Below are 24,833 nucleotides of genomic sequence, written 5' to 3'. Positions count from 1 at the left end.
TAATAAAAAAAAGCGCCCCTGCTCAGCAGGCAATGGCGGTGAAGCTGACCCTGAGCAGTTGGTGTAATTTACTGTACAGGAGATGGTCCATCCATCAGTCAGGCTCTCCAGCCCTTTCATCACAAACATGAGATTGCCAACTTTCGTGCCGTTGCATCAGTCTAATACCTTGTCTACAGCCGAGGCTAAGGTCCCCCCACTTCGCCTGTGGTGATTCTGATGATTACAAGTTACCTTCCCATGTGATGCTTAAAGTCAGGGTCCAATCCTGTGGCTCTCACAAGGCCACCTGTTATTCAATCATATACTGTATGGGTGTGCAATGAGCAGTTAGCCATGTAGAGGCCCTACCAGTAACAGTTACAACTCGGCATCATCAAAAAACAATATTACACAGCCTAATTTTCAAAGCCGTGGTTAAATGTTGAGTATATAAGACCTCAATTACTTAATATATTCCTGAAATGCTATATTACTGTAATCACACCCAAGCATAAACCAAGAGCCCACTGAATCAGAGTCAGATTGTATTTCAATCAGAAAGAAGAATAAAGAAAAGAAAGTGTTCCCATGAATATCCGTCCAAGTATATTAAGCTCTTAGCAGGATACATTTGGTAAAATCAATGTATAAACTTTGGCTAATAGGTGGGAAATCATAGTAAATGCTTTATAAATGTGCTGGATCTCCTAGGTTTGGTATGATAAATATGGATAACTTAATATGGCAACATCTGCTTTGTGTTTCAGTGTTTGATGATAATATTCTGTTCATAGATAGTTCAATCACATCTGGTGTACTGTACAATAAATAAGGACACATTAATATGGTATTAATGCTTAATTAAGTGGAAATAACCAGAACACTTTCATAAATAGAAGAAAGAATTTATGATCATAATTTCATTTTCTTCTGAAAGCGCTGAGCAAACTGAATAAATAATCCTATATATGAAAACTGTATTTGGAGAAAGGCCCATTTTTTTTCTATCACTTTGAATTATGATTGTTCATAAAGTTGAGAAGCATTTCCTGTCTGGAGACATTAGATAGATTCTGAATTAGCTTAATTAAAAACTTTGTTTAACATGCACAAAAGAAACAGAAACCTGCAGAGTTGGAATAAAATTAAGCAAAGCAGGAAGATTTACGAAACACTTTGTACACCACTGTTTCTCATAAAAATGAAATAACCTACTGAGCTTCGCACAACCAGAATATGTGCACATGTACATTTCGAATGTAAAGATTTTGAGTTATTCAATGCTTCTATTTTAATTTGTCCAAGGGAAATTAGTCACAAATGCATTAAACACATTTATAATCTAATTCCAATCGATAGTCTCATAATAATTAAGTCTGACCAGTTATCAGCCTATTTGCAATGCAACGATTGTGACATTTGGTGACATTTGATTCCCATTGCATATGCGAACAGCACTGCGTGATTTCCCTACAGTAGCAGCTCATTCTGTTCAAAAGACCTTCCTGAAAAAATAATTGACTGAAACACATTGCAGAGGCCATTTCCTCTCTCCCCCTTCTCTCCCCCTCTCTCTCCCTCTCTTTATTTCTCTCTCTCTCTCTGTACAGAACAGCTGCTTTGGAGTCTGGCACCCTGACTGAGTCCATTATTTTTTGGCCTTGCTGCCCGCCGGTGATTGCATCATCAACATGGCCGGAGGTCCCCCAGAGTCTCCTGCTATCTCTGAAACGTCCACACCAGCCCCAGAAAGCCTCTAATGGACAAGCAAGGTGTGCTCCCCTGCAAGAGCTTCCTCCTCCTCCTCCTCCTCGGCCCACTGCTGGGGCTGGCTATGAGTGACACAGGCTATTAGCTGGACTGCTCAGTGAGGGCACTATTAGCCCATCCCATTCCATCAGCTTCAAAAGCCCTCACCCCACCCACGCACCCACCATCTAGTGTGGCCATGCTCTCTGGGTCTCTGGGTTAGGGAACATCCACTCATTCAACATAGTGGTGCTGTATATAGGGAATAAGCACTATATTACAGTGCGCTGTGTGGAGTATGAGTGCTTGTTCTAAACACAAAGGAGGTGTCTGTTTACCAAAATGACTCTCTGTTCCAGAGCCACTTCAGCTGTTGTTTGCATACCTGCACTCAGGTAAACTTCTCAACACAATAGCAGCAGCCACTCCAGCACAGACTGCTGCAGCCCCCTGATTTCTGAAACAGCTCTGGTCATTTCTGATCAGACATCAGCTACAGTGTCCAGAGTCAGCTATTGTGTGAGACTGCAGCTCCTGTTGTGTGCTTCATCCCTATCTCAGCATCTAAATAAAAGAACAAAGCCCGAGAGACCAGCACAGCACAGCACAGCACAGCTCACGGATAATGAGAGGGGGGACACAGTCGTCCTCGTCACCACCACCACACGCCAGAGAGCCACACAAGTGTGGGTGCTGTCACAGCAGACAAATCATCCCTCCCGGGGGGCCGGGTGTTGGGGGGACGGCTGCTAAATCGATTGGACACATCCTCCAGGAGAAAGCCCCAACCTTGGTACAGACACTCTGCATGGCGGACACGTGGCACTGATTACAGGTAATGGTTTCCAAATGAGTTCTCTCCATTCCCTCTTAATAAGCGGACACAGATGCGCCCGGCGCTCGGCAAAAAAACAAAGCCAGGTGATCGGATCAATTTGTGATTACTGCGCCCGTTAGTCGTTAGTGGGCGAGATCCTCCGGTGCACCGACAGGAGACAGATGCCGCGACTGCCGGTGGAATCTCTGGAGCCCCCGGTGGGTCGCTCAACTAGCGGCTCTTGAGGAGAGATTATACGCAGGTTTAATAGACTCTATAAAGCACCTGAGTCCATGCATGCAATCAAATCCAAAGTTAGAGTCTGGCCTGCGGTCTGAAGTGAGGTTTCTGTCAAATCACTCTTTCATTTTCTTGGAAACTAACGATTCAGCTATGAGTAGTCATAATAAAGCTTTTGTTCAAACACACACCTACACACACTTGCCCAGGCAGTCCACGATCCTAGTGATTATGCTAGTGTGCCTGTCAGTGCTGCTCTTGACTAATGAATGAAGACCAGTCCTACTAAACCTTGACCAAGTGACGCCTGAATACACATGCATGCACAGACACACACTCCAGAAAGGTGGCAATGAGGAGTCTTGATAGAGTACAGTGACATAAAAGAGGGTAGAACAAAAGCGGTCAAACACAAAACCTCCTCAACCTTGGCCAAGTGATGCCTGAATACACGTACAGTATGCACTCACTCACACTCGACGCTAGAATGGTGCCAAAGAGAAGTCATGATACAGTACAGTAGAGAAGGGTGGGAGGAAACTGCTGAAACAGAAGCCAGGGCAGAGATGAGAGGAAGGGAGAGAGCGAGGGAGGGGAGAAAATGGAGGGAGAGAGAGAAGGGGGCAGGCCTCTATGGCCAGTGGGTAAGTTTAATAACAGATACAGTGTAGAAGGAAAAAAGCTTGACAGACTTACAGGCTTTGGCCCTGTCTCTGGCTGTCTGTCAGGAGTTCTTTATTTGTCTGATCTTGGCCTCCCCTGTCCCGTTTGGCAGAGAGTGATCGGCTGGCTCTGTGACACCTCTGATCAGCTCATCCCCCTGTGGCCCTCACGGTTCATTCAGGGATGCGGGTGATAGTTGGCTGGATCAGACACTTCTTGGTTCTGCGACTGTCCCTGTCTGCGAGAGATATGACAGCTCAAGAGAAAAAATAAGTGGTGACAGTAAACAGCTCTAGCAGATAGCAATGCTATTTATAGATTACAAAGGGAGAGGCATATTTGACATACTGGTATTAGGCCCTGTGTAATAAGAAACAATATTGCCATTGTCTCATTTTGGTTTCCTCACTGTTTTTGTTGACAGCACTTTGGTTATCTGTTGTTGTTTTAAATGTGGTTTTCAAATTAACCCTGATACTGACCTATTGTGTGTTAAGCCACTGTTCTGTGTTGAATGAGATTGTGTTTGAGCCGGGAGTCGGGACAATACCAGACACTGCATCACGTTGACCGCTGGGTGGCTAAAAAGGCATTTTAACGGCTTGGGGAATGAAGCCAGCGTCCTATCTTGCCTCGCTGTTTACTTCCCCTCAGGACGGATGATCAGTCTGTCCCTTTAACGGGACTATCGGCTGCGGATTCCAGTAGAAAAGCGGCGTTTTAAATGCCTGCCTTGACGTCACTAAACTTTTTAAGCAGCTCCAGCGAGCGGAATGTGAGGAGACTGTAGTGCAGGTCCCGATGGTAACGGAGGCGAGCCGCTCCACGCGCCACAACCAGAAAATCTCCACTCTCCGTGAGTTTGTACGCTGTCCTTTTACGTTTCTTGCCTTGACTCGGACAAAACCTCTGAAAGCAGAATGGAATGTTTATGTAGAGTAAGCAGAGTTTTGACAGGAAATACATTAATAAACACAAAGTTCTTGTCATAGTAGCCTCGTCTGGTGTGCTTTGAGCAGCGAATAAATTACGTTGTAAATATTAGATAGTCTTGTTCCATATATCACGCGCGTAATTTCACAGTACCCACACAATTTATATGTTGTTCAGAAATATATCAACATGCTTATTGGTCATTTCAAACCGGGACGTAATGAATGAATGTTGCAGAATTATGATATTTTTTGTTTCCCTTGCTGATGATGGTAAAAAATAGGGTCCAGTCCTAGTAGTGAAATGTTTTGCTAGATATTTCGGCTGTTTTGATTCATTTAGTAAAAGAATAAAAGTATGGACATTGCGCAAAGATGAAAAGGGGGTTGGAATGGCACGTGCAGATTGAACGGTGTCAGGACCGAGGAACACGAAGTGCGATCGGTTTCAGAGCTGCATTTGGAAGCACCTTGGAAGATGTTCTAAATGTCGGTAAAGAGGATAGGTGTGTTTCTGTTTGTCTTCTATAATATCACTCATCCACAAGTGTCCACATTGTCCTGCAGACCCGTGTGAGCCAAAGGCTATCACTCAAAGTATCATTATGGGTAAGATCAATTTGGCACAGCTTTAAGGTAGTATATTTCTGACACTTCATGTACCCAATCCATCTTATATCCTGATATTTTCATCAAGCTTTCGGTTACTTTTTTTGCCGTGTCTGCCAAAAATCTATAACTTAAATCTTCGGGTTGAATGACATTGCTGACTGGACAGCCATCTTCTTGAAAGTGCCCTTGGCTGTTGGAATTAGATTTCTCAGCCCACCAAGCTTACTTGGCGCTCGCCATTAAAGTTGGCACGGCCAGCTCTCTGTACGTCAGAACTGACCTCCGTGCGTGATGTCCACCTGCATGGATGACTTATTTTTGTAAAACCGTTAAAGAGGGTCAACAGAATCCTTCAGCATACAAGTCGGCAGTGTGCTGCAGAGTCAATGTATTTAAAGTCAAACTATGCCAGCACGCACGGCAGGATACATTCTTGATTGTAATTATGTCTAGAATGTAATTTGTTTCGTAGAATGATTTATCTGAATGCATAGACGAAATGATTGTTCCCAGTGATCCAGCTATTCTACTGTAATCTATTGAATGGAAACAGATCCATGTAGCATGCAGTCTATAAATATGTATGAATGGCTTGCACACTGAACATGCATAATTGCATTGCCATATATGTAATCAGTCAAGCATTGTTGCTCTCTCTCTCTCTCTCTCTCTCTCTCTCTCTCATGCGAATGAGCTTTACACTGGACGCATGGGCAAACTCTGTGCTATACATCAAACAAAAAGGCTAATAGGGACTAACCCATGATCAGTTCATTTCTTAGCATAATAATTAGTCCTTCTTAGTCCCTTATAGTTTACTCTCAGCTGAACACACTGCACCACAGATTTCTCTCAAGACCCCTATCCCCAGGCCTTGTCTTATTCATGGAGGCCCATAAGCACTGTCATGTGAGTGGGCCATATGTTCGTAGTCATTGTTTTTTGAAACATTTCCCACTCTGTACTTCAGACAGCCAAGGCAGCAGTCAAAAGGCTTGAACCCTGTGGATCTGATTGGATAATAGAATTGGCAGGCCAAGCGGTCTTCCATCACCCAGGCTGAGAGCAGAGCTAGTGGCTTGTGAAGGGGGATAGAGATGAAGTCTCTCTCTCTCTGTCTCTCTCTCTGCGCGAGGAACACATCGGGGTGCCTCGTTTTCATGTATTTATTTCCAGTGCGTACTGTATCGAACATCCCCCGAGGAGGCCTAATCGAGACCAGAGTGGCCATTCATTATCATTATCACAATTAGACTGAAGCAATCAATATGAGTGGAATTGGGGAGAAAGAGATCATATGGAAAGTCTGTCCTTTTCTTGTTTTTCATTTTGTCCAGTTTTCCATTTCATTTTATTATTCATTTAATGTCAAATGTTATGGCTTAACCCTTTGTTGACGAACCACGTAAATATCGTTCCTCCAGGAACGATGACGTTGAGTCTAATAACTCCGCCATACCTCAACTGATTTTATAAATGAAAACTTCCTCATAAACGTCACATCATAAGCTTTACAGTGATATGATTGGTTAAGGGATTTGTGGCGCGAATTTGTTTCACTACTTGAAGAGAAAACAAGAAGTTGAAATGTCCCTCTGCCTGCTGCATCTGAAGGAGCAACGCTAGCTGTCATCATACATCAGACATGATAACGTCGTCTGAAGGACAAACTGGTGGATGAACTGAGGTAAAACAGTCTTTTTATGTGTTGTTATTGTACCTATCCACGTTATTACTTCAAAATCGTTTTTATTTAGCTATTTTTACCAGTAATTGCACCGTGAGTGTGTGACCGTAACATATGCGTCTGTGTTTACTTCAGCTCGCAACATTTGCGGGTGTTTTAGCAAACTCTTATCTTTAGTAAAATGTTGCTATTTTCAATGTTTATTGGGGGGTAACGATGTGTAAAACATGATGAGCCAACTGCTAGGACTGTCACTTTAGACGTGTATTCAATTTGAACGAAATAACCTGTCATGTAATGCTACAGCAACTCATAACGTTAGCTGTAAGTTAGGTAGAGCTTCTCGCTCCAGAAATATTTTGCCCACGACGCGTCCTCCTGTCCTGACCAGTGTCTCTCAAATGCTCTATCTATATAATCTCATGTAAAGGACACCTGATTGGTAGGCTATTATATTCCCAAATAAACCAGTTATTTCGTCGTTTTTTATTTAGCCATTTTACTAGTAATTGCGCCGTGTGTATATAACCATTTTGCGTGTGTTCACATCAGCTGGTTGCTGGTGTTTTCGCAAACTGTTGTCTTTAGTAAACTGTTACTATTTTCAATGATTTCTTGGGGGGTAACATGGAAAACGTGGAAAGCTAACTACTAGGACTGTTACTTTAGAGATGTATTCAAGTTTGAACGAAATAGCTTGTCAGGTAATACTACAGCAATCATTACCGTTAGCACGCTAGCTGTACATTTCCAGCTCCAGATATATTTTTGGTTCGACATGCCCGGGACGCGCCCTCCTTTCCTGATCAGTTTCGCTCAAATGCCCTATCTATATCACCTTATGTGACGGACATCTATTGGTAGGCTATTTTATTCTCAAATAAACCAGTTATTTCGTCGAAATATGTACCACATTTTACAGTTATATGCAGCCAAGTTGATTAGCTTGCTAGATATGATCTGTCAAACATGAAAGGTGCTAATGTATCCAAACGTGATGATTGTGCCAGGGGTCTAGCGCAAGGTTTTCGTTTATTGTCGGCTACTTTTGCATATGAAGACGTGTGAATGTGTCATAGCTATTGCTTAGATCGTAGACTATAATTTTCTTGATCAAGGTTATGGCGATACTTGCCAACTAACGTTAACATGTCAAGTGCATTTTCTCTACTCCACGTCGAGACGCAATATTTCGTCTTTACGCTGCCACGAAATAACACGGTGTGTGTGTGTGCATACATGTGCTCTCTAGATGGTTTCTGTCTTATTTTCTTGCTCAAGTTGTCTTATATTAGTGTTGGTTTGCAAGCTGGTCTGTAATGCTTAGTCAAGGATTTAATACTAACTTGCTTCAAGTGAGTTCACAGGCTAATGTTATTTCTCCAAATCATCAGTCAGCCTTCCAGTGACTGATGAAAAAGGACATAGAGGTGATTCAGATTGTATTGTAACAACCAAGTAAGTTATTTACAGGCTTATCTTTTTTCTCCTCATTATTTTAGATGGAGGAGGAGAAGAGCCAGTATGCACGGTTGATGGAGTCTCTCAGGGAAAGGAGACAACTGATCGCAGAGGAGCTCCAGGTTATCGGTGAGCATCAAGGATCATGAAGGGATGGACACTGAGTACGTGGATAGCCAGCTACTGAGTGAAGAGGATGTGGAAGAAGAGGAGGAGAGTAATCTCCCATCATCCTCAGCTGGGTAACTATGTTTGTGTGTGTGTGTTATTTCTCCAAGTCATCAGTCAGCCTTCCAGTGACCGTGTCTTTAGTGAAAAAGGACATAGTTTGAGGTGATTCAGATTGTATTGTAACAACCTAGTAAGTTATTTACAGGCCTATCTTTTTTCTCCTCATTATTTTAGATGGGAGGGGGAGAAGAGCCAGTATGCACGGTTGATGGTCTCTCAGGGAAAGGAGACAACTGACTGCTGTGGAGCTCCAGGTCATCAACTACAGGATCATGCAGGGATGGACATGGAGGAGTACCTGGATAGCCAGCTACTGGGTGAAGAGGATGTGGAAGAAGAGGAGGAGGAGGGGAGTGATCTCCCAACATCCTCAGCTGAGTAACAATGTTTTTGTTTGTGTGTGCGCTTGCAAAACTGCACATGTGCACAATTTGTATCGTTACAAGATTATTACTTGTTATAATAATGACAGGAATAGTGGTAATAGTTTCATTACATTTATATTTACATTTCTACTAATTAACATTCTTATGACAATCTATTTTGGGTTTGGTTAGCCATTCCCTGACAGGCCCATGTCAGGTAGGAAGCGTAGACGCTTGTTACAGTGTTGTCTTCTTACTCTTGTAGTTCTAGTACTGCTTGTTTGTAAATGTTTAAGTGTTATACCTGGGTTCTTAAAGATTTAATATAATTTATCCATTTTAAAATAAAATTGAACTATATTTTTTCCATTAGAAATCGTGTGTCAGTGTCTTTTCTCTATTCTTGTTTTCGTAACAGAATGATCCATAGAGAGAAGCATTCTCCATCAGCTAGTCTTTACTTCACCTTTAGTCTTTCCTCACTCAAAAAGGTTATTGGCTCTTAAGGCAAGGTAAAACATGCCACATTTAGCTATACAACTGAGATGGTTAAATACACTTATGTTTATTACATGACCAACATATCTGTGTATTTTGGAGTTGAATTTGAAATCAGGGAATGAAAGCATTCTACTTTTTAAAAATTCTACTCGTCACTTCAACTTGCAGTTATAAGTAAATTGATCATAACTTTTGAACCAAAGGTAATACATTGATTCTGTTTCTTTCACTGAAGAGAGCACAACATTGTCTATAACTCACACACTATATCTGCGATAGCTATTAGGTAAAAAATAAGATTTATCTTGACAAATATATGTTTTCGTGTTTTTTAAGGTTGAATTTTGAAGGTATTGTTTAAAAACAATGTATGTTACACTTAAACTTATTAACCATGATGTATACCATTTTAAAGGGCTAGTTCTTCTGATCACAATGATGGGTTTACTATATCTCTAGCATCTAGCATATCCACACAACAAGCCTTTTTGTGTCACGGGGGCATCAAGTATGAAAAACGGAATGTTTAGTGCCATCTGCAAAGGTCCAATAAATTTATCATAACATTTGAACAAAAGGTGACAGATTGGTTCTGTTTTTTTCAGTGAATAGAGGACAAAATTGTGAATCCCTAACATGCTCTAGGTTTTTCTCTACCTACAACAGAAATTGGGGGAAAAATGAGATTAATCTTGACTAATTGATATTTTCGTGTTTTTTGGGGTTGAATTTTGAAGATATATTTTACAAATATGTATGTTCTCTTCAAATATATTAGCTATATTTTATACCATTTGAAAGCCCTGTTTCTTCTGATTACAGTGGTGGGTATATTGTATCTCTGCCATGTAGCATAATCACACAATACACCTTTTTGTGCCATGAGGCCATTGAGTATGAGAAAATGGAATGTTCGGTGCAGGCAACAAAGGGTTAAGTGGCCAGCAGGAGGGAGAGAATGGAGAATAATTGTGTCATCTCTGGGACCACTATATGCAGTTGTTGTTGTTCTTTTAAGATGAAAGCTACATTAGTATTTTGGACAGAGCATTATGTAGAACTGCTTGAGTCTTAATTAGAGTTGTTTCCCACTGTGATTTTTTCCTCTCAGCAAAGTTGTATCTAGTGTGGCTCACTACTCTCTAGCTCTCTATTTTCTAAAGTCAGATTCGCTGGAGGGGGCGGTGAGCACTGTTCAGAGGGCAGGTCCTGATTGGCGAAGTGCGACTTTTCTTTCTCACTTTAGTGCACTGCAGACATATTCCCATTCATGCGGATGAAAAGGAAAGTTTGTTTACCTTGCTCCGAGGGCCAGTCCAGTTCGCTCCATTTGTGGATGTGAATGTTTTTCGAGGGTGTTTTGGAGTCGCCCTCTTGGCATCGACTAGACATGTCTGGACCGAAGCTTGTGTTGTGTTGGTTTAGTGCACTTTTTTTTACAAGCAACCACATCCAAAAGCATTCATACATCGCTGTGAGTAAATGGAAAGTGACAAGACTTGGACTGTGACCTGCGACTCTGGAGTCTCTGTGCTGACATTGACCTGCCGGCCTTCATCTCTACAAACATCGTGTGATGGAAGCGATGGAAGACTTTTTCATAACAGAGGAATGAGTCCAGGAAATGGCAACTCCGCTGCGATGCTTCCAAGTCCTCTCTCTCTCTTAAATTCGACTTGATTCTGTCCTAAATTGAAAACGACAGCACTGTACGGAGCAGCTTGAATAACGCTCCCGAGGCAGGCGGCGTATCCGTTTGATTTGAGCTGTGCATAGATATTGACTGCTGGCAGTTTCAGCTGACGGCACAGAATTCTCAAGCAAGCAACAGTTGCGGAGCTGTACTGCTCACCAGTGACTTATATGCGTCTGCGCCCCAAGTCTACTCCATTCCACAGGTCGGCCTTGGCCGTGATTTAAACCTGGTATTGATCAAGTATTTACACATGAGAAATATGGGGTACTTTTTCATTTTTATACCCTCATTTGCAGCCTTAAATTATTAAAATGTTCTGTGATTAATTCAAGGAGTGCTCATTTGAGTTGCTTAGTAATGCAAGGCGGGGGATTCAACAGGAAATTATATTGCAGGCCTGCGTTTGAGAATTCTCTGTAGAAATGCCAGCGTTCTCCACAGTAAGGCTCAAACGTCACGTTTAAACACTTTAAACTGAGGTGCACTGTGTAGATAATTGGTGGGGCTGTATCTTGCCAGTTTCAGTCTCATTCTTCTGAAACTGGGACAGGCGTGTCATGGAGAATTTAGCCGCTCCTGTGACACCACTTCCTTTCAACGCTCCAAACTCCCCCTCCCCCTGAAATTTAAATCAACAATTACTCCCCTTATTAGGCTCAATCCGCCAGAGCCTTTCTGCACGCTGAAATACTTCCACTGATGGAAATACAAAAGAATTTGTACGAAAATAATCCAAAAGCTAAAGCGTCAGATCTTTCAAAACATTCACAGACTCTGTGACTCATTCACAGACTGCCTGTATCACAGCAGAGTTCTTTTATTTAAGATAATTGAGCCTAATTGCACTATGGCACAGTAAACAAGGCTCATGCAGCTATAGTTTTCACATCAGTGATGGCAGCAACACAGAAAGTTATTAAAGAACGTGCTGCTCTGCGTCTGACTCCTCTGTGTAAATAAATCAATCCAGGACTCTCTAGCTGTCCCTGTTGCTTTAATCCCTTAGATAGTATGTGTTTTGTTTTGTTGAAATATTTTTTCTTTAAATTAATTTTTGTCTGTATTAGCATATTTTAATTTTTTACGCCTGAGATTACTGTTTTGCATGGAACACCTGGTGGGATTGCAGGAGTCTTTCTCTTTTCATTTCTCTCTCTCTCTCTCTCTCTCTCTCTCTCTCTCTCTTTCTCTTGTTCAATGTTTGTGTAAGAATGTGTGTGTATGTCTGTGTGTGTGTAGTGTGTGTGTGTGTGTGTGTGTGTGTGTGTGTGTGTGTGTGTGTGTGTGTATGTGCTCCAACAACTACCTTGCGTCGAGAGTTCCCATCAGATTCCCGCACTGGAGAAAGTGATGCGATGCCTTGATGAGGGGGTATGAGCCTCCTCCACAATCAGCCAGCATGAATAAGTTCATTTGGATTTATGAGCATGGGAGAATGATGGAACAGAAACGGGGTGGTCGTCAGCGTTTATTCTGTTCTACTGGCATCAGAGATGGACATGCATAAATCTTTTGAGGAAAGAACGAGCTGGTGTGCGTTTGCTTCAAAGGAAACCAGACCGAGCAGCTCTCAGACTGTGCTGTCTGTATGAGTTAGTCTGTTTAAGGCGAATTGGTAGCCTCTAATATGCACACGTGCAGATGTTGGGAACATGGCCACAGGGTTATTGATTCAGCAGCATGTGTCCGTTAAAAGTTAGATCTTTATCAGGAAAAGCACCACCCCGCATACACCAACACTCTTAAAAATAGCGCGTCCCTGTGCCAAGTTTCTTCGTTTTTTGGCCCGTATCGGCCAAACACGTCACAATAGGAGGGAGGGAGGCCGTTCTTCCTCTGCTCCCGGCTCCGTGTAAATGAGGTCATTGTGCCTGAATTAGCCCAGCTCTTAGGCCTCGCGTCTTCCTTTTGAAGCCAGCGCGGCCGCCGCTTCCTCCGTTGTAGGGGAGCGCGCTCTTGTTTGGCCGCGGCGGAGCCGCATGATAAATGCGTTCGGCAGGCTTTGAAAGGCTCGCACTCTTGCCTCCATCAGCGTCAGATCTCGGAGATAAAATAAGGGGGTTGTCCCTTCCCCCCGCTGGCAGAGATTGGACCCGCAAGATGGATGGTGAGAGCCTCTCAGCGCTCACTGCGGCCATTTGGGCTCCAGGTGGGGAACGGCGGGGGAAATAAGTTAGAGATGAAAGGGGCGGGGGGGCGGGGGGGCGGGGGGGCGGGGGGGGGGTGTCCTGCCCCACTCTATGTGTCACCACAGAAGGAATATGTCAGGCTCTCAAACAGATGTGAGGGCTGCTTTGAGGGCGGAGCGTTAAAGCATATATTTAGTCTGCCGTTTCCCCAGCGCGTCTACTGTGTGTTGCATTGACAAACCAGAGCCATCTCTCAAGCCCGGAACTCCAGAGTCATAAACAGTCATCTGTACAGCCCTCCAAAGCAGATCCCTCTTATTGTTCCCCTGAACTAGCACAGGGGGCAGGATTATGAACACGCCAAGTCCAAATCGCGAAGGTGATTAGCCATTAATTTCATGCATGCAGACAGGGTGCACCAGAGTATCTGGAATTAGGAAATCGGAGATGCTTAATCCCAAATTGACAGCACTTCAAAAGATCATTTAAGAAGCAATCAAAAATTAACAGATATCCCAAACCAATGTCAATCATTTTACCAGCCCTTTCCACTGTTGTTGCCCAAATGGATTAACCTACACAGCGTACCAAACACTGCACACTAACTTATGACCTACAGTACAAATAGAGAAAGAAGATGAGAAGCAACAGATAAAGAAGGCTGTATAGGCAGATAAGCCATAATGTTGATGTAACACGTTCAAGGATCTGTACCAGCCTTGGGCACAAAGTACCCCTAACATTCCCTGCTGATATGTGTGTTGACATCACTAATATGTCTTCACAATAACACATAAAGATAATAGCCACAGAGAATAGCCTCATATTCTGTACAGTATAATCTCATAGCGCCAGAGGAGGTTTAATCTCATCTTCCACAGTAGGCCTATCACTAGACTTGGTCTTTTAGGTCATGTTCCGATGTGCTCTGTGCTATTACAATCTGTCCTCCTGTGTCCCCCTCCCCTCCCCTCCCGTCCCCTCCCCTCCCGCATCCTAACCCCCCTACCGCCCCCCAGGAAGTGGCTACTCCCTCTGCAGAACCCCCCCCCCCACCCACCCACCCAATCATAAGCGTGGCATTACACAATTTCCTTCCCTCCAGCAAACAGGAAGCTGGACCCAAAGATGGAGCCTTTTTCAAAATGGGATTCTCTCTCTCTCTCTCTCTCTCTCTCTCTCTCTCTCTCTCTCTCTCTCTCTCTCTCTCTCTCTCTCTCTCTCTCTCCTCTCTCTCTCTCTCTCCCTCTCACTCCTCTCTCCCTCTCTCTCTCTCTCTCTCTCTCTCTTTCTCTCTCTCTCTCTCTCTCTGATGTTTGGAATACTCTACTCTCTTTAATATCCTATTTCGCTCAACCCTCCCAAATGAGATATTTCATCAACATACTGATATGGGCCAAATGACACGGATGACACGTAAACACACACCGGCTTTTTCTTCCCCATTGGCGGACGTTGTTGTATTGTTGATATTTTTTTTTTAGTACTTTTATTGCATGTTTGTCCATATATACAGTACAAACTTCACTTACTTCAACTAACTTACATTGCATTCATTTTTTGTTTTGTTTTGTTATTAAGGATAAAGCAACAAAAAAAAAGACAGAAGCAAACCGAGAGGGGGGGGGGGGGGGGGTGGGGGGGGGCAATAACATAATCTATAAAAAATAAATAAATGAATAAAGAAAAAGGACTGTGTAGGGGAAGGGGAGTTACATATATATGCCCTATGTGTAATTGCTTATTGTTGAGTATTTTTTGGGGGGTAGGGGGGGGGGGGGGGGTGTTCTTGCGTGTGTGTGTGTGTGTGTATGTGGGTGCGTGTGTGTGTGTGTGTGTGTATGTGCATGTGTGTGCGTGCGCATGTAAAGTTGTAGTTGTTATTGAGGGGGAGGGGCGGGGAGGGGGTATTCGTTGTTGTACATTATGTGTACATAGGTGTGGGTGTGTGTGCATGTGTGTTGGTGTGGGTGTGTGTGTGTTTGTGTGCGTGTGTATGTGTGTGAGTTCAGTGTATTTAAGCCTACAAGTACTGTTAACTTTTTATTTTAATTGCATACAAGCAAATCATGTCCTGTGTGGAATATTATTAATTAAATTGTATCATCTTATATTATTAAAGTAATTTGTTATTTTGTGTACTATTCTATCCGGGTATAAGTTTTCCCATTTGCCAAGCTGATCCCTAATTTTAAAAGTGAGTTTCTCCATTTCCAAAATGTTTTCTATTGTGTTGTGCCACTTACCTAAGTCTGGGGCTTTTGCTTGCTTCCAATTCCTGGTTATTTGTTTTATTGCAGATAGTCTTAATATATTGAATAATATTTCGTATTTAGGTTCCATTTTGTCAGCCAAATTAATACCAAGTAAGTTTTCTGTTGTTACGTTCTGCTTTAAATCAAAAATAAATTTAATTGCTTCACCAAATTCCTCCCAGAATGTTTCTAAGGCTGGGCAGAAAAAGAAAATATGACTATAGTTTGCGTTTTGTTCTCCACAGCTTCTCCAACAACTAGTTCCTTGTTGGGTGAATTTACTACATTTGTCAGGTGTAAGAAAGAATCTCTGTTGTACTTTCCAAGCAAATTCATTCCAATATCTTGATTGTGTTATTGCACAGTTTTCTTTTAACGAAGATCTCCAGTGTTCTCTTGTAATATCAATTTTTAACTCTTTTTCCCATTTTTCTTTAACTTCAGCCTTTACATCGGTTAGTTTTTGTAATATTTTGTAAATTTTTGAAAGATTCCCCTTACCTTTATTCCTATTGTGGATTAAATATTGTACTAAATCATTTTCTATTTCCTCCACTAACTTTTCCTTAACATAGCTTCTTACCTGTAGAAACTTAAAAAAGTGTCTTTTATCCAAGTCATATCTAGAGGCTATATTTTCATATGTGTCTACTGTATTTCTATTCATAACTTGTGCAAATGTTATTAATCCCTTCTTTGCCCAGCAGTCTAAAATATGATCCATTCTATTTGGTAGGAAATCTGGGTCATGTGCCATTTCTCTGAGATGTATACAGTCTGTCTTTATATTTATTTTTTTACAAATTCGTTTCCAAGTTCTTATGGTGCTCAAAATGCAAAAATGTTGCCCTGTATGAAGATTTTGAGTCTTTGAGTCCAAAAAAGGTAAGGTCCCCAAAGACACCGTTGTGAGTTCTCTTTCTATATTAATCCATTTAGTTTCTAATGCTATGTTCATCCATTTCATTATTGTTTGTATTTGTGTTGCATAGAAGTAATTTTGCAGGTCTGGCACCCCTAAACCCCCTTCTTCCCTTTGCTTAGTTAAGGAATTTAACTTAATTCTATGTTTCCCATAATTCCAAATAAAATTAGAGATCATTTTATTCCATACTCTAAACTGGGATTCTAGAAGTACCAGTGGCAATGCCTGAAACAAAAATAAAAATCGTGGAAGGACCATCATTTTGATCGCTTCCACCCTTCCCAACATACCTTCAGGAATTATTCTCCATCGATTCAAGTCTTGCCTTACTTTATGCTCCAATGCACCATAATTATTGTCATACAGATCATTCAGATTTTTACTTATATAGATACCAAGATATTTGATCTTCTGCTTATATTTAAAGTAGCAATCTTTCACCTCTTGTCTAATATCTCTCCCAATTATTAATGCTTCACATTTATTTTCATTTAACTTATATCCTGAAAATTTACTATATTCTTGAATTATTCTCTTTAACTCTGGTATTGTTTCTTTTGGTTCTGCTAAATAAACTATGACATCATCTGCATATAATGCTAGTTTGTGTATGTCGTTTCCTATGTTTATACCTTTTATCTCTACATTTTGCCTAATTGCTACTGCCAGCACTTCGATATATATCGCAAATAGAAGGGGCGAAAGTGGGTCTCCTTGCCTAGTGCCTCTCCGTATTTTAATATTTCTAGATAAAGTACCATTTGTTTTCACTCTAGAGGTCGGATTACTATATATTGCTTTTAGCCATGAACAGAATGTTTTATCTAAACCTACCTTATTAAGAACTTCAAACATAAAAGGCCAGCTAACTAAGTCAAATGCCTTTTCTGCATCTAATGTAATTAGACCCATATCCTTATTTTGTCTTTGGGCATAATCAATTATATTTAAAGTCCTTCTGATATTATCCCCCAGTAGCCTTCCAGGTATAAATCCACATTGATCCACGTTTACAATATCCACAATGATCTTTTTTAATCTATTTGCTAATATGGCTGATATAATTTTATGGTCTGTATTAAGCAGCGATATGGGCCTATATGAGGGACATCTTGTGGCATCCTTCCCCTCTTTATGTATAAGTGTTATTATAGATGACGCCCAAGTCTGTGCCCATCTTCCTGTATGTAGCGCGCAATTATATGCTTCAACTAGTAGGGGGGTTAATTCTTTTTTAAATGCTTTATAAAATTCATTTGTAAAACCATCATCACCTGGAGTTTTCCCTATTTTCAAAGCTTGAATTTGTTTACTTACTTCCTCTGTTGTAATGTCTTTTATTAGTTCCATGTTGTTATCTTCTGTTAGCTTCGGCATGTCTAGGTTCCTCAGGTAGCTTTGAGTTGCCTCTATATCTTCACTTACCTCCTCTCTATATAGATCTTCGTAATAGTTGGCAAACTCCTCTGCAATCTGTTCTTTGTCAGTAATTAATGTATCATGCTTTGTTTTTAGTTTTGTAATATGTGCTCGTTTCATTTGTTGTTTTAATCTATATGCCAATATTTTTAAAGACTTTGGGCCGCCATCATAATTTTCTTGATTCATGAACTTCATTAATTTTTCAATTTCTAGTGTACGTAATCTGTCTAGTTTAAGACGTTTTTCCTTTAGTTTTATTCTATCTTCGTTACTATTTGTCTTGCTATGAGTATTTTCTATCTTCTTTATTTCTTCAGTTAACCATTTCTGTTGTGCTTCCCTTGCTCTTTTCTTAGCAGATGAGTATGAAATTATGTGGCCTCGAACAACAGCTTTAGCTCCTTCCCATAGCAGAATCGAATCTGTATCCTCTCTATCATTGATCTCTACATAATCTTTTAATACCTTTTTAATTTTATCCATGAAGTCTGTATGTTGTAACAATGAGTTATTTAATCTCCACAGTGTTTTGCCTTTATTAGAATTTAATACTAGTGTCAATGTCACAGCTGCATGGTCTGACATGTTTATCGAACTGATCGTACACCGTTTAACAAGTGTTACATTATTTTTAAACATAAAGAAATAATCCAACCTGTTGTATACTGCATGCCTACCCGAGAAACATGTGTACTCTTTTTTGCCTGGGTGAATTGTTCTCCATACGTCTACGAGACCCACATCTGTGCTAAATTTTCTCAGAAGGCTTGCATTTTTCTCTGCTCTATGTTTTTTAGTGCTGGACGAATCTAATTTTGGGTCCATAACTAAGTTAAAATCTCCTGCCATTACTAATACTCCTTTACTTTTTGTTATTAACAGCTCTGTTAGGTGTAGCATAAATTCTATTCCTGTGTCTGGGGGATAGTAGACATTCAAAATAGAAAACTCTGTACCTTCTATGTTACCAACAACCAAAACATATCTACCTTCTTTATCGATAACACAGTTTTCTAATTCAAAGCCTACATGAGATTTAATGATTATTGCTACCCCTTTCTGACTAGAATTATATGAGCTAAAATAAACTTGGCCTTTAGTTTTTATTTTCAACTTTTCATGTTCTTGTTTTTGCAAATGAGTTTCTTGCAAACAGATTATATCTCCCTTATCTTTTTCCATCTGCAATAAGATTTTTTCCCTCTTTACTCGATTATTTAACCCATTCACATTTAATGATATTATATTTAGGTCACACATTAAGAATCAGTAAGGTTAGTTTTGCTTAATCAAAACCACATGCTGTTCACACATCCTGAAATATATGAGACTAGTTATGTTCCATTGTAATGTAGATAATGTATTTATGTATGGTATATACTTGTATGTGTAGGCAATTACCAGAAAGTTAGCGGGTTGGGTAAATAGGCAGGGATAAGGAAAAAGTACTCCCAAAAGGAAAAAGAAAAGAAAATCTAAAGACAAAAAAAGTAAAAAAAAAGAAAACACAAAATGATAGGTTCCAAAAATATCATTATCTTCAACCATCATCTCTAGATGGTTGGTTTGGCGTACTTGTAGTCGCCTCGAGAAAAAAAACAGGTCTATATCAAATAACACAATTTCTTCATTGGTAGGGATACTACAGTGTCTCTCCCCCCTTCATATTAATCAATTGCTATTTATTAACCTAAAGTTCACAGTTAAATTAACCAAAAGAAAGACAGTCATAATGTTTCCATTGTCTTACTCTCACACCCTCTCACCACCCTCCTCTCAACCCGCTCCCCTCACATTCAGATAGACACACCCCAGTCTGTTCACATTAACACACAAACAGGCACACACACACAGACACGCACACACACACACACATACCTCTGTACTCGTTGATCCACCTGTCTTCACCCACACGCAGACACTTGCACACTCACACAGACACACACATACACACCTCTGTACCCGTTGACCCACCTGTCTTTACTCACACGCATACACTTGCACACTCACACGTATACATTCTTTCGCTCCACCATCACTTAAACCCTTGCTTCCACCTTTCCATCCCTATTCACATTTACACACTCTCACACCCTTTCATTCCCTTATTCATACCCGTAGCCCTTAACACCCTCACATACAACACTCCAAGACATGTATTCTCCTAATCTTTCCTATATAACCCCCACTCTCCACATGTAACCCATTTCATTCATACACTCATTCATTCATACACTCCCACACACAAATACACTCTTGTCTTTTTGCACTTCCATATACACCCACACATGTACAAACCCAAGCAAGCACCCTCACACAGATACACATGCTCACAAACACACATCCTTCATCCCACTGTCACTCACATCCATACATCCATTCCCCTCCCACCCCTTTCACATTCCCTCAACACACCCATTCACTCATGCATGCTAACTCAACCCTTCATCCACAGAATCCATAGAGAGAGATAAAGAGAGGGAGATACAGGTACAGGGAGAGTGAGAGACAGAGACAGACAGAGAAGAAGACAACAGCTGAGACAAAGACAAAAACAGAGAGAGAGAGAGAGAGAGAGAGAGAGAGAGAGAGAGAGCGACAGAGAGACAAGGATAGACGTCCATTTAGCAGTCAGTGTCCTCTTTTGTCTCTATAGCCTATACATTTTTTTTTTTTTTTTTTTTTTTTTGTCCATTGAGGCCTTCCACGATTCTTCATAGCTTAGTCCTTTGTCTCATTTTTAAATGTGTCCATCAGTCCATGAGAATAGTCGACCGCTGTTTAGTCTTAAACAAAGTCCCAATCCGACACAAAGTAGTAGACTACAACAACGTCGGTTCGTTACACGCAATTCCTTCCGTAGGACGCTCCTAATCTTCGGCTGGCTTGTAGAGGCCTCTCTGTTGTAAATCCTTCTGGGCCTGTTCCGCGCTCCTATATATTGTTGTGGTTCCATCCGAATTGAACACCTTAAGTTTTGCTGGAGTCAGGATGTGTGATTTGAGCTGCAGCTTTTTTAATTGCTCTCGCAAAGGTCTATATTCCGCTCGCTGTTGTTTCACTTTTGTCGTCAAATCATGGTCGAAGTATACACGTGTATTATGGAAGAGGATCTCCTTCTTAGCCCAGGCAGTTTTAAGCATTTCATTCTTTCCATTGTAATTTGCGAAGTTAACAATGACTGGTCTTGAGAATCCTTCCTTTCGTTGACCAATTCTGTATGCCCGCGTAATGGGAAGTTCCTCTTTGATGCACAAGACGTCTGTACACAGTTTTTGGATGAACATAATCACGTCGTCACCTTCACTGTTTTCAGCAATATTATAGATGCATACATTGTTTTGTCTAGATTTGATTTCAATATAGTCCATCTGTTCGCCCATCTCATCAATGCGGGTTTGTAAGCAATTGATTTCTTTTTTATATTTTAACGTTTCGTCTTCTTGCTCACTCACCCTGGACTCTAGTTCAGAAGTTCTCTTCGTCAAGGCCTCTACATCTTCTCGTAAGGCCGCGGTTTGATGCATTATTGTCTTGATGTCTCGTTCCGTTTCTTTTCTGAAAGCTCTGAATTCCGTTCTAAACTCTTGAACTTCCCCAGAAAGTGATTCCTTTAAGTCCGTAATGAGCTGTTTAATTTCACCGGCGTCTACCATTGTTGTTGGCGGTTCGTCAGTTTCTTGTTGTTTTCCTTTCCGACGTCTTGTACTTGCCTTTGAGGACATCTGCGTTGTTTAACCAAACTGCATATCTTTCTTTGTTTTCCAAATTTAGCTTTGTTTGCTTATTTTAAGCACATTTTAGGGTTTGAGATCACGGAGTATCACACTACCTCCGCCATTAATCACCTGACCGGAACCTCCGAGCCATGTTGATATGATGTCTGACAGAGGCTCAAAGAAAGCTGTGATGACGTGAAGAAAATTAGCATTCATGTAGCGTAGCATATTCTGTCACAGTCTCTCCTATTATGCACCATATAGCTTATGTGTCAACACAACTGCTGTTAGCCCTGAGGAAACAGGAACAAGACAAAATGCATCTGTCAGATATACATATGACTGAAATAAGTCAGTGTGAGTGCCACACTGCATTGTGATACTGTAATACACTGTTTACGTGTAGGGCAACCGTTAGCTTAAATATGATCAACAGATGACCTATGACCGCAGGGGAAAACTAGCATGCACACAGAGACACTCACAAGCATGCATAGCCCGATGACTTATGACACACACACACACACACACACACACACACACACACAGGTCTGCGGGAAAAAATAAGTGCTCTGCATGACTCAAGCCATAATAAACCTTGCCTCGTCTCCCAGGCAAAGAGTGAGTCCTCTCCATTGTCACCCGAGGAGGCTTAGTTTAAGCTGATTAAGCTTTGCTCCTTTTGACTAGCACAATATACCATGAGAAAAGCACCATCACAATGTGAAGTAATGGATTTAGAGCCACAAGATATACTGATGTGGACGTGGCTCCCAAACAGTGGCATCAGTCTGGGTTAACCATCTGTGGGTTAGTCACAGCTGTTCATTGACAGCATCCTTGCACTCCACATAGTTTAAGCTTAAATCTGTTGAAAACAACTCAACTGTGAAAGTCAAACTCCAAAGATATGTTTGTTTATGAGACTGAGTGTGTGTGTGTGTGTGTGTGTGTGTGTGTGTGTGTGTGTGTGTGTGTGAGGGGGGTGGGGGTGGGGGGCAATGTGTTTATGTTTTTGTTGTTTTTTTTGCATTTTCAGAGTGTTGACAGTGTGGCCGTTGTTCTATATTTGTGTTGGTTTGTTTGTGTGGTTGTGTGTGTGTGTGTGTGTGTGTGTGTGTGTGTGTGTGTGTTCCTTGTGCTTGTGTGTGTGCGTATGCGTAAGTGCACGTGCTTTATCTGAATAATACTGCAGAAGTTATTTACCCAAGCTGATGTTGCCAGTATTAACTCCCCAGCATTTGAACAATTTACGCCACGATTGGGTGTTTCAATTTCTCTCCGTTTCAGACGTTCCTCCATTCTCCAATATTTCCTCCATTTTAAGCCGCCAAGATTGCAGGAGAGTGTACACGCTGTCGGCTTGGGCATTCATGTAAGAAATTACAATGTGGACGGCCAATTTTGTTTTTCTTCTCTAAATGTTTCCGTTTTTTCAGGCAGTTGACTGAATTGCTCGCTCTTTTTGTTTAGTGCAATCAATATTCTTCTCCTGGGGCCTGATCATCTTACGTTGTAAAAAAAGCATAAGGCTGTTGGGCCTCCATTGTAAATGTGCTATGAAATAGTATGATACAAGAGACAAAGGGGCTAACAAATGCTATATTATAGAGTGAGATGAGGCCCTGAGATAGAGAATCACAGACACAGTTCATCCATCACACAACGACCAGCCATTAGGAAAATAAATGCTCGACCTTCCGTTGGCATTATGTTTGCGCATAGAGAAGGCTGTGCATTTTTCACCTGCTTTTTTTTTGTTGCAGACATTATTGTGCAGCAGAGGGGTTGTGGTATTGATGTGTAATTTATTGCAGACACTGCCTATAATACTGAATGAGATGAGGAAGGCAATGTTAGTCTATAAAGGTGTGATTGGGATCACACAACACAACCCTTTCATCTGCACTCTAAAACAGAGCTGGTAATTTGCCATTAATTATCCCATCACACATGTCTACTTGATGGATTATAGAGACAAACGCAGAATTAATTGTGCACATTTTGATTCTGGGGATTCACACAGCTTGGTGTCCTTTTGAGAAGCTCATTGAGAGCCACCATTTCCCACACTGATACAGTATTTGTACATGTTTATGTACACATGCAAGTGCACTCCATTCAGTATGGGTTTGTTTGTATGTATGTATGTATGTATGTATGTATGTATGTACAGTATGCATTTGTTTGTTTGTTTTAATGTACATATACAATAACTTGTTTGACTTTGTATCTTCGAGGTGTGTGTGTGTGTGTGTGTGTGTGTGTGTGTGTGTGTGTGTGTGTGTGTGTGTGTGTGTGTGTGTGTGTGTGTGTGTGTGTGTGTGTGTGCATGTGTGCTACCTGGGCACAGCTTAAGACTTATCTACCCTCAGCAGCTTAACCCTGCAGGGCAGAGCTAGCGAGGGCTATTCCCAGGCTATCACCATCCAGCCACTAAGCCTCTTCTGCCCGCGCCATCCCGCTCGCCACAGAGGAGGCAGAATGTGCAACTCAGCACCTGGATGTGGGCAGAGCGCTGCGCTGCGCTGTGGCGTGTGTGTCGTGTGGCAGAGGAGGATGAAGGGGTGACCCTACAGGCACACTGGGTTGTTTGTGGAAAGAAGAAGAAGAAATGGGGTGGGGAGGAGAGGAGGGGGGGAGGGAGTCCTTTTATGGTGGGCTTGTGTTTATGTTTATTTCTGTTTGCAGTTTGCTCGGTGGAATTCGTTTCGTGTTCTCCCCGCAGACAGCTGCCAAACATAAACTGATGGAAAGAGAGAAAAAGAGAAAGAGAGAGGGACAGAGAGGGAGAGAGAGAGAGAAGGAGGGAGAGGCAGTGTGACTGAGTGAGTGAGAGAGGGAGTATGATAAAGGGGAAGAGAGGAGAGGGAGGGAGGAAGAGTATGTGAGAGAGAGAAAGAGAGAAAGAGAAAAAGGGAGGGAGAAGGAGGGAGGAGAGGCATTGTGACTGAGTGAGTGATAGAGAGGGAATATGAGAAAGGGGAAGAAAAGAGGGAGGGAGGAATAATGTATGTGAGGGAGAAAAAGAGAGAGGGATGGAGGGAGAGGCATTGTGACTGAGTGAGTGATAGAGAATGAGTATGAGAAAGGGGAAGAGAAGAGAGAGAGGGAGGACGAGAGTGAGGGAGAGAGCAGAGGAGGGAGAGAAGAAGCAAGAGAAAAGGGCAGAGAGAGAAAAGAAGAGAGGGAGAAAGAAAGAAAGAAGGAAGGAGGGAGCAAGAGAAAATCGCTAGATAGGAAGAGGGGAATGCTGGTGACTTCCGTAATGCAGCTTCTCAGACAGGGCTATCTTTGGAACAGCAGCCTCAATGGCTTGACTCAGTGTTCACTCCAACACAAGGATTGCGCAGCGCAGCGCAGTGGCGTTTGAAGACTGCTTTGAGAGCCGGCCTGGTTTGTGGGCACACTTTTGTTTTCCTGCAGAGCTTCTGAGCATGCTCCATT

The 24,833-nt window shown here is 41.7% G+C and overlaps 1 protein-coding gene across 6 annotated transcripts in view; it reads left to right on the top strand.

Annotated features, from left to right (window-relative positions):
- Positions 1–4,137: 4,137 nt before the first annotated feature.
- The window catches only part of gulp1b (GULP PTB domain containing engulfment adaptor 1b), a 58,035-nt gene continuing 37,339 nt past the window's right edge, over positions 4,138–24,833 (top strand). For 5 of the 6 annotated variants that reach the window (XM_062528307.1, XM_062528305.1, XM_062528302.1 and 2 more), the window contains exon 1: positions 4,138–4,307. In XM_062528307.1, coding sequence (XP_062384291.1) covers positions 4,253–4,307 — 55 coding nt within the window. In that variant the 5' untranslated portion in view covers positions 4,138–4,252. Of the gene's footprint in view, positions 4,316–24,833 lie in introns of all 6 variants that reach the window. The other variant, XM_062528304.1, reaches the window with a different exon arrangement.

The sequence above is a fragment of the Sardina pilchardus genome, chromosome 23 (assembly GCF_963854185.1).
Source record: "Sardina pilchardus chromosome 23, fSarPil1.1, whole genome shotgun sequence".
NCBI lineage: Eukaryota > Metazoa > Chordata > Actinopteri > Clupeiformes > Clupeidae > Sardina > Sardina pilchardus.
The sequence above is the reverse complement of the archived record's forward strand: the minus strand, read 5'-3'. Positions and strand labels throughout refer to the sequence as shown.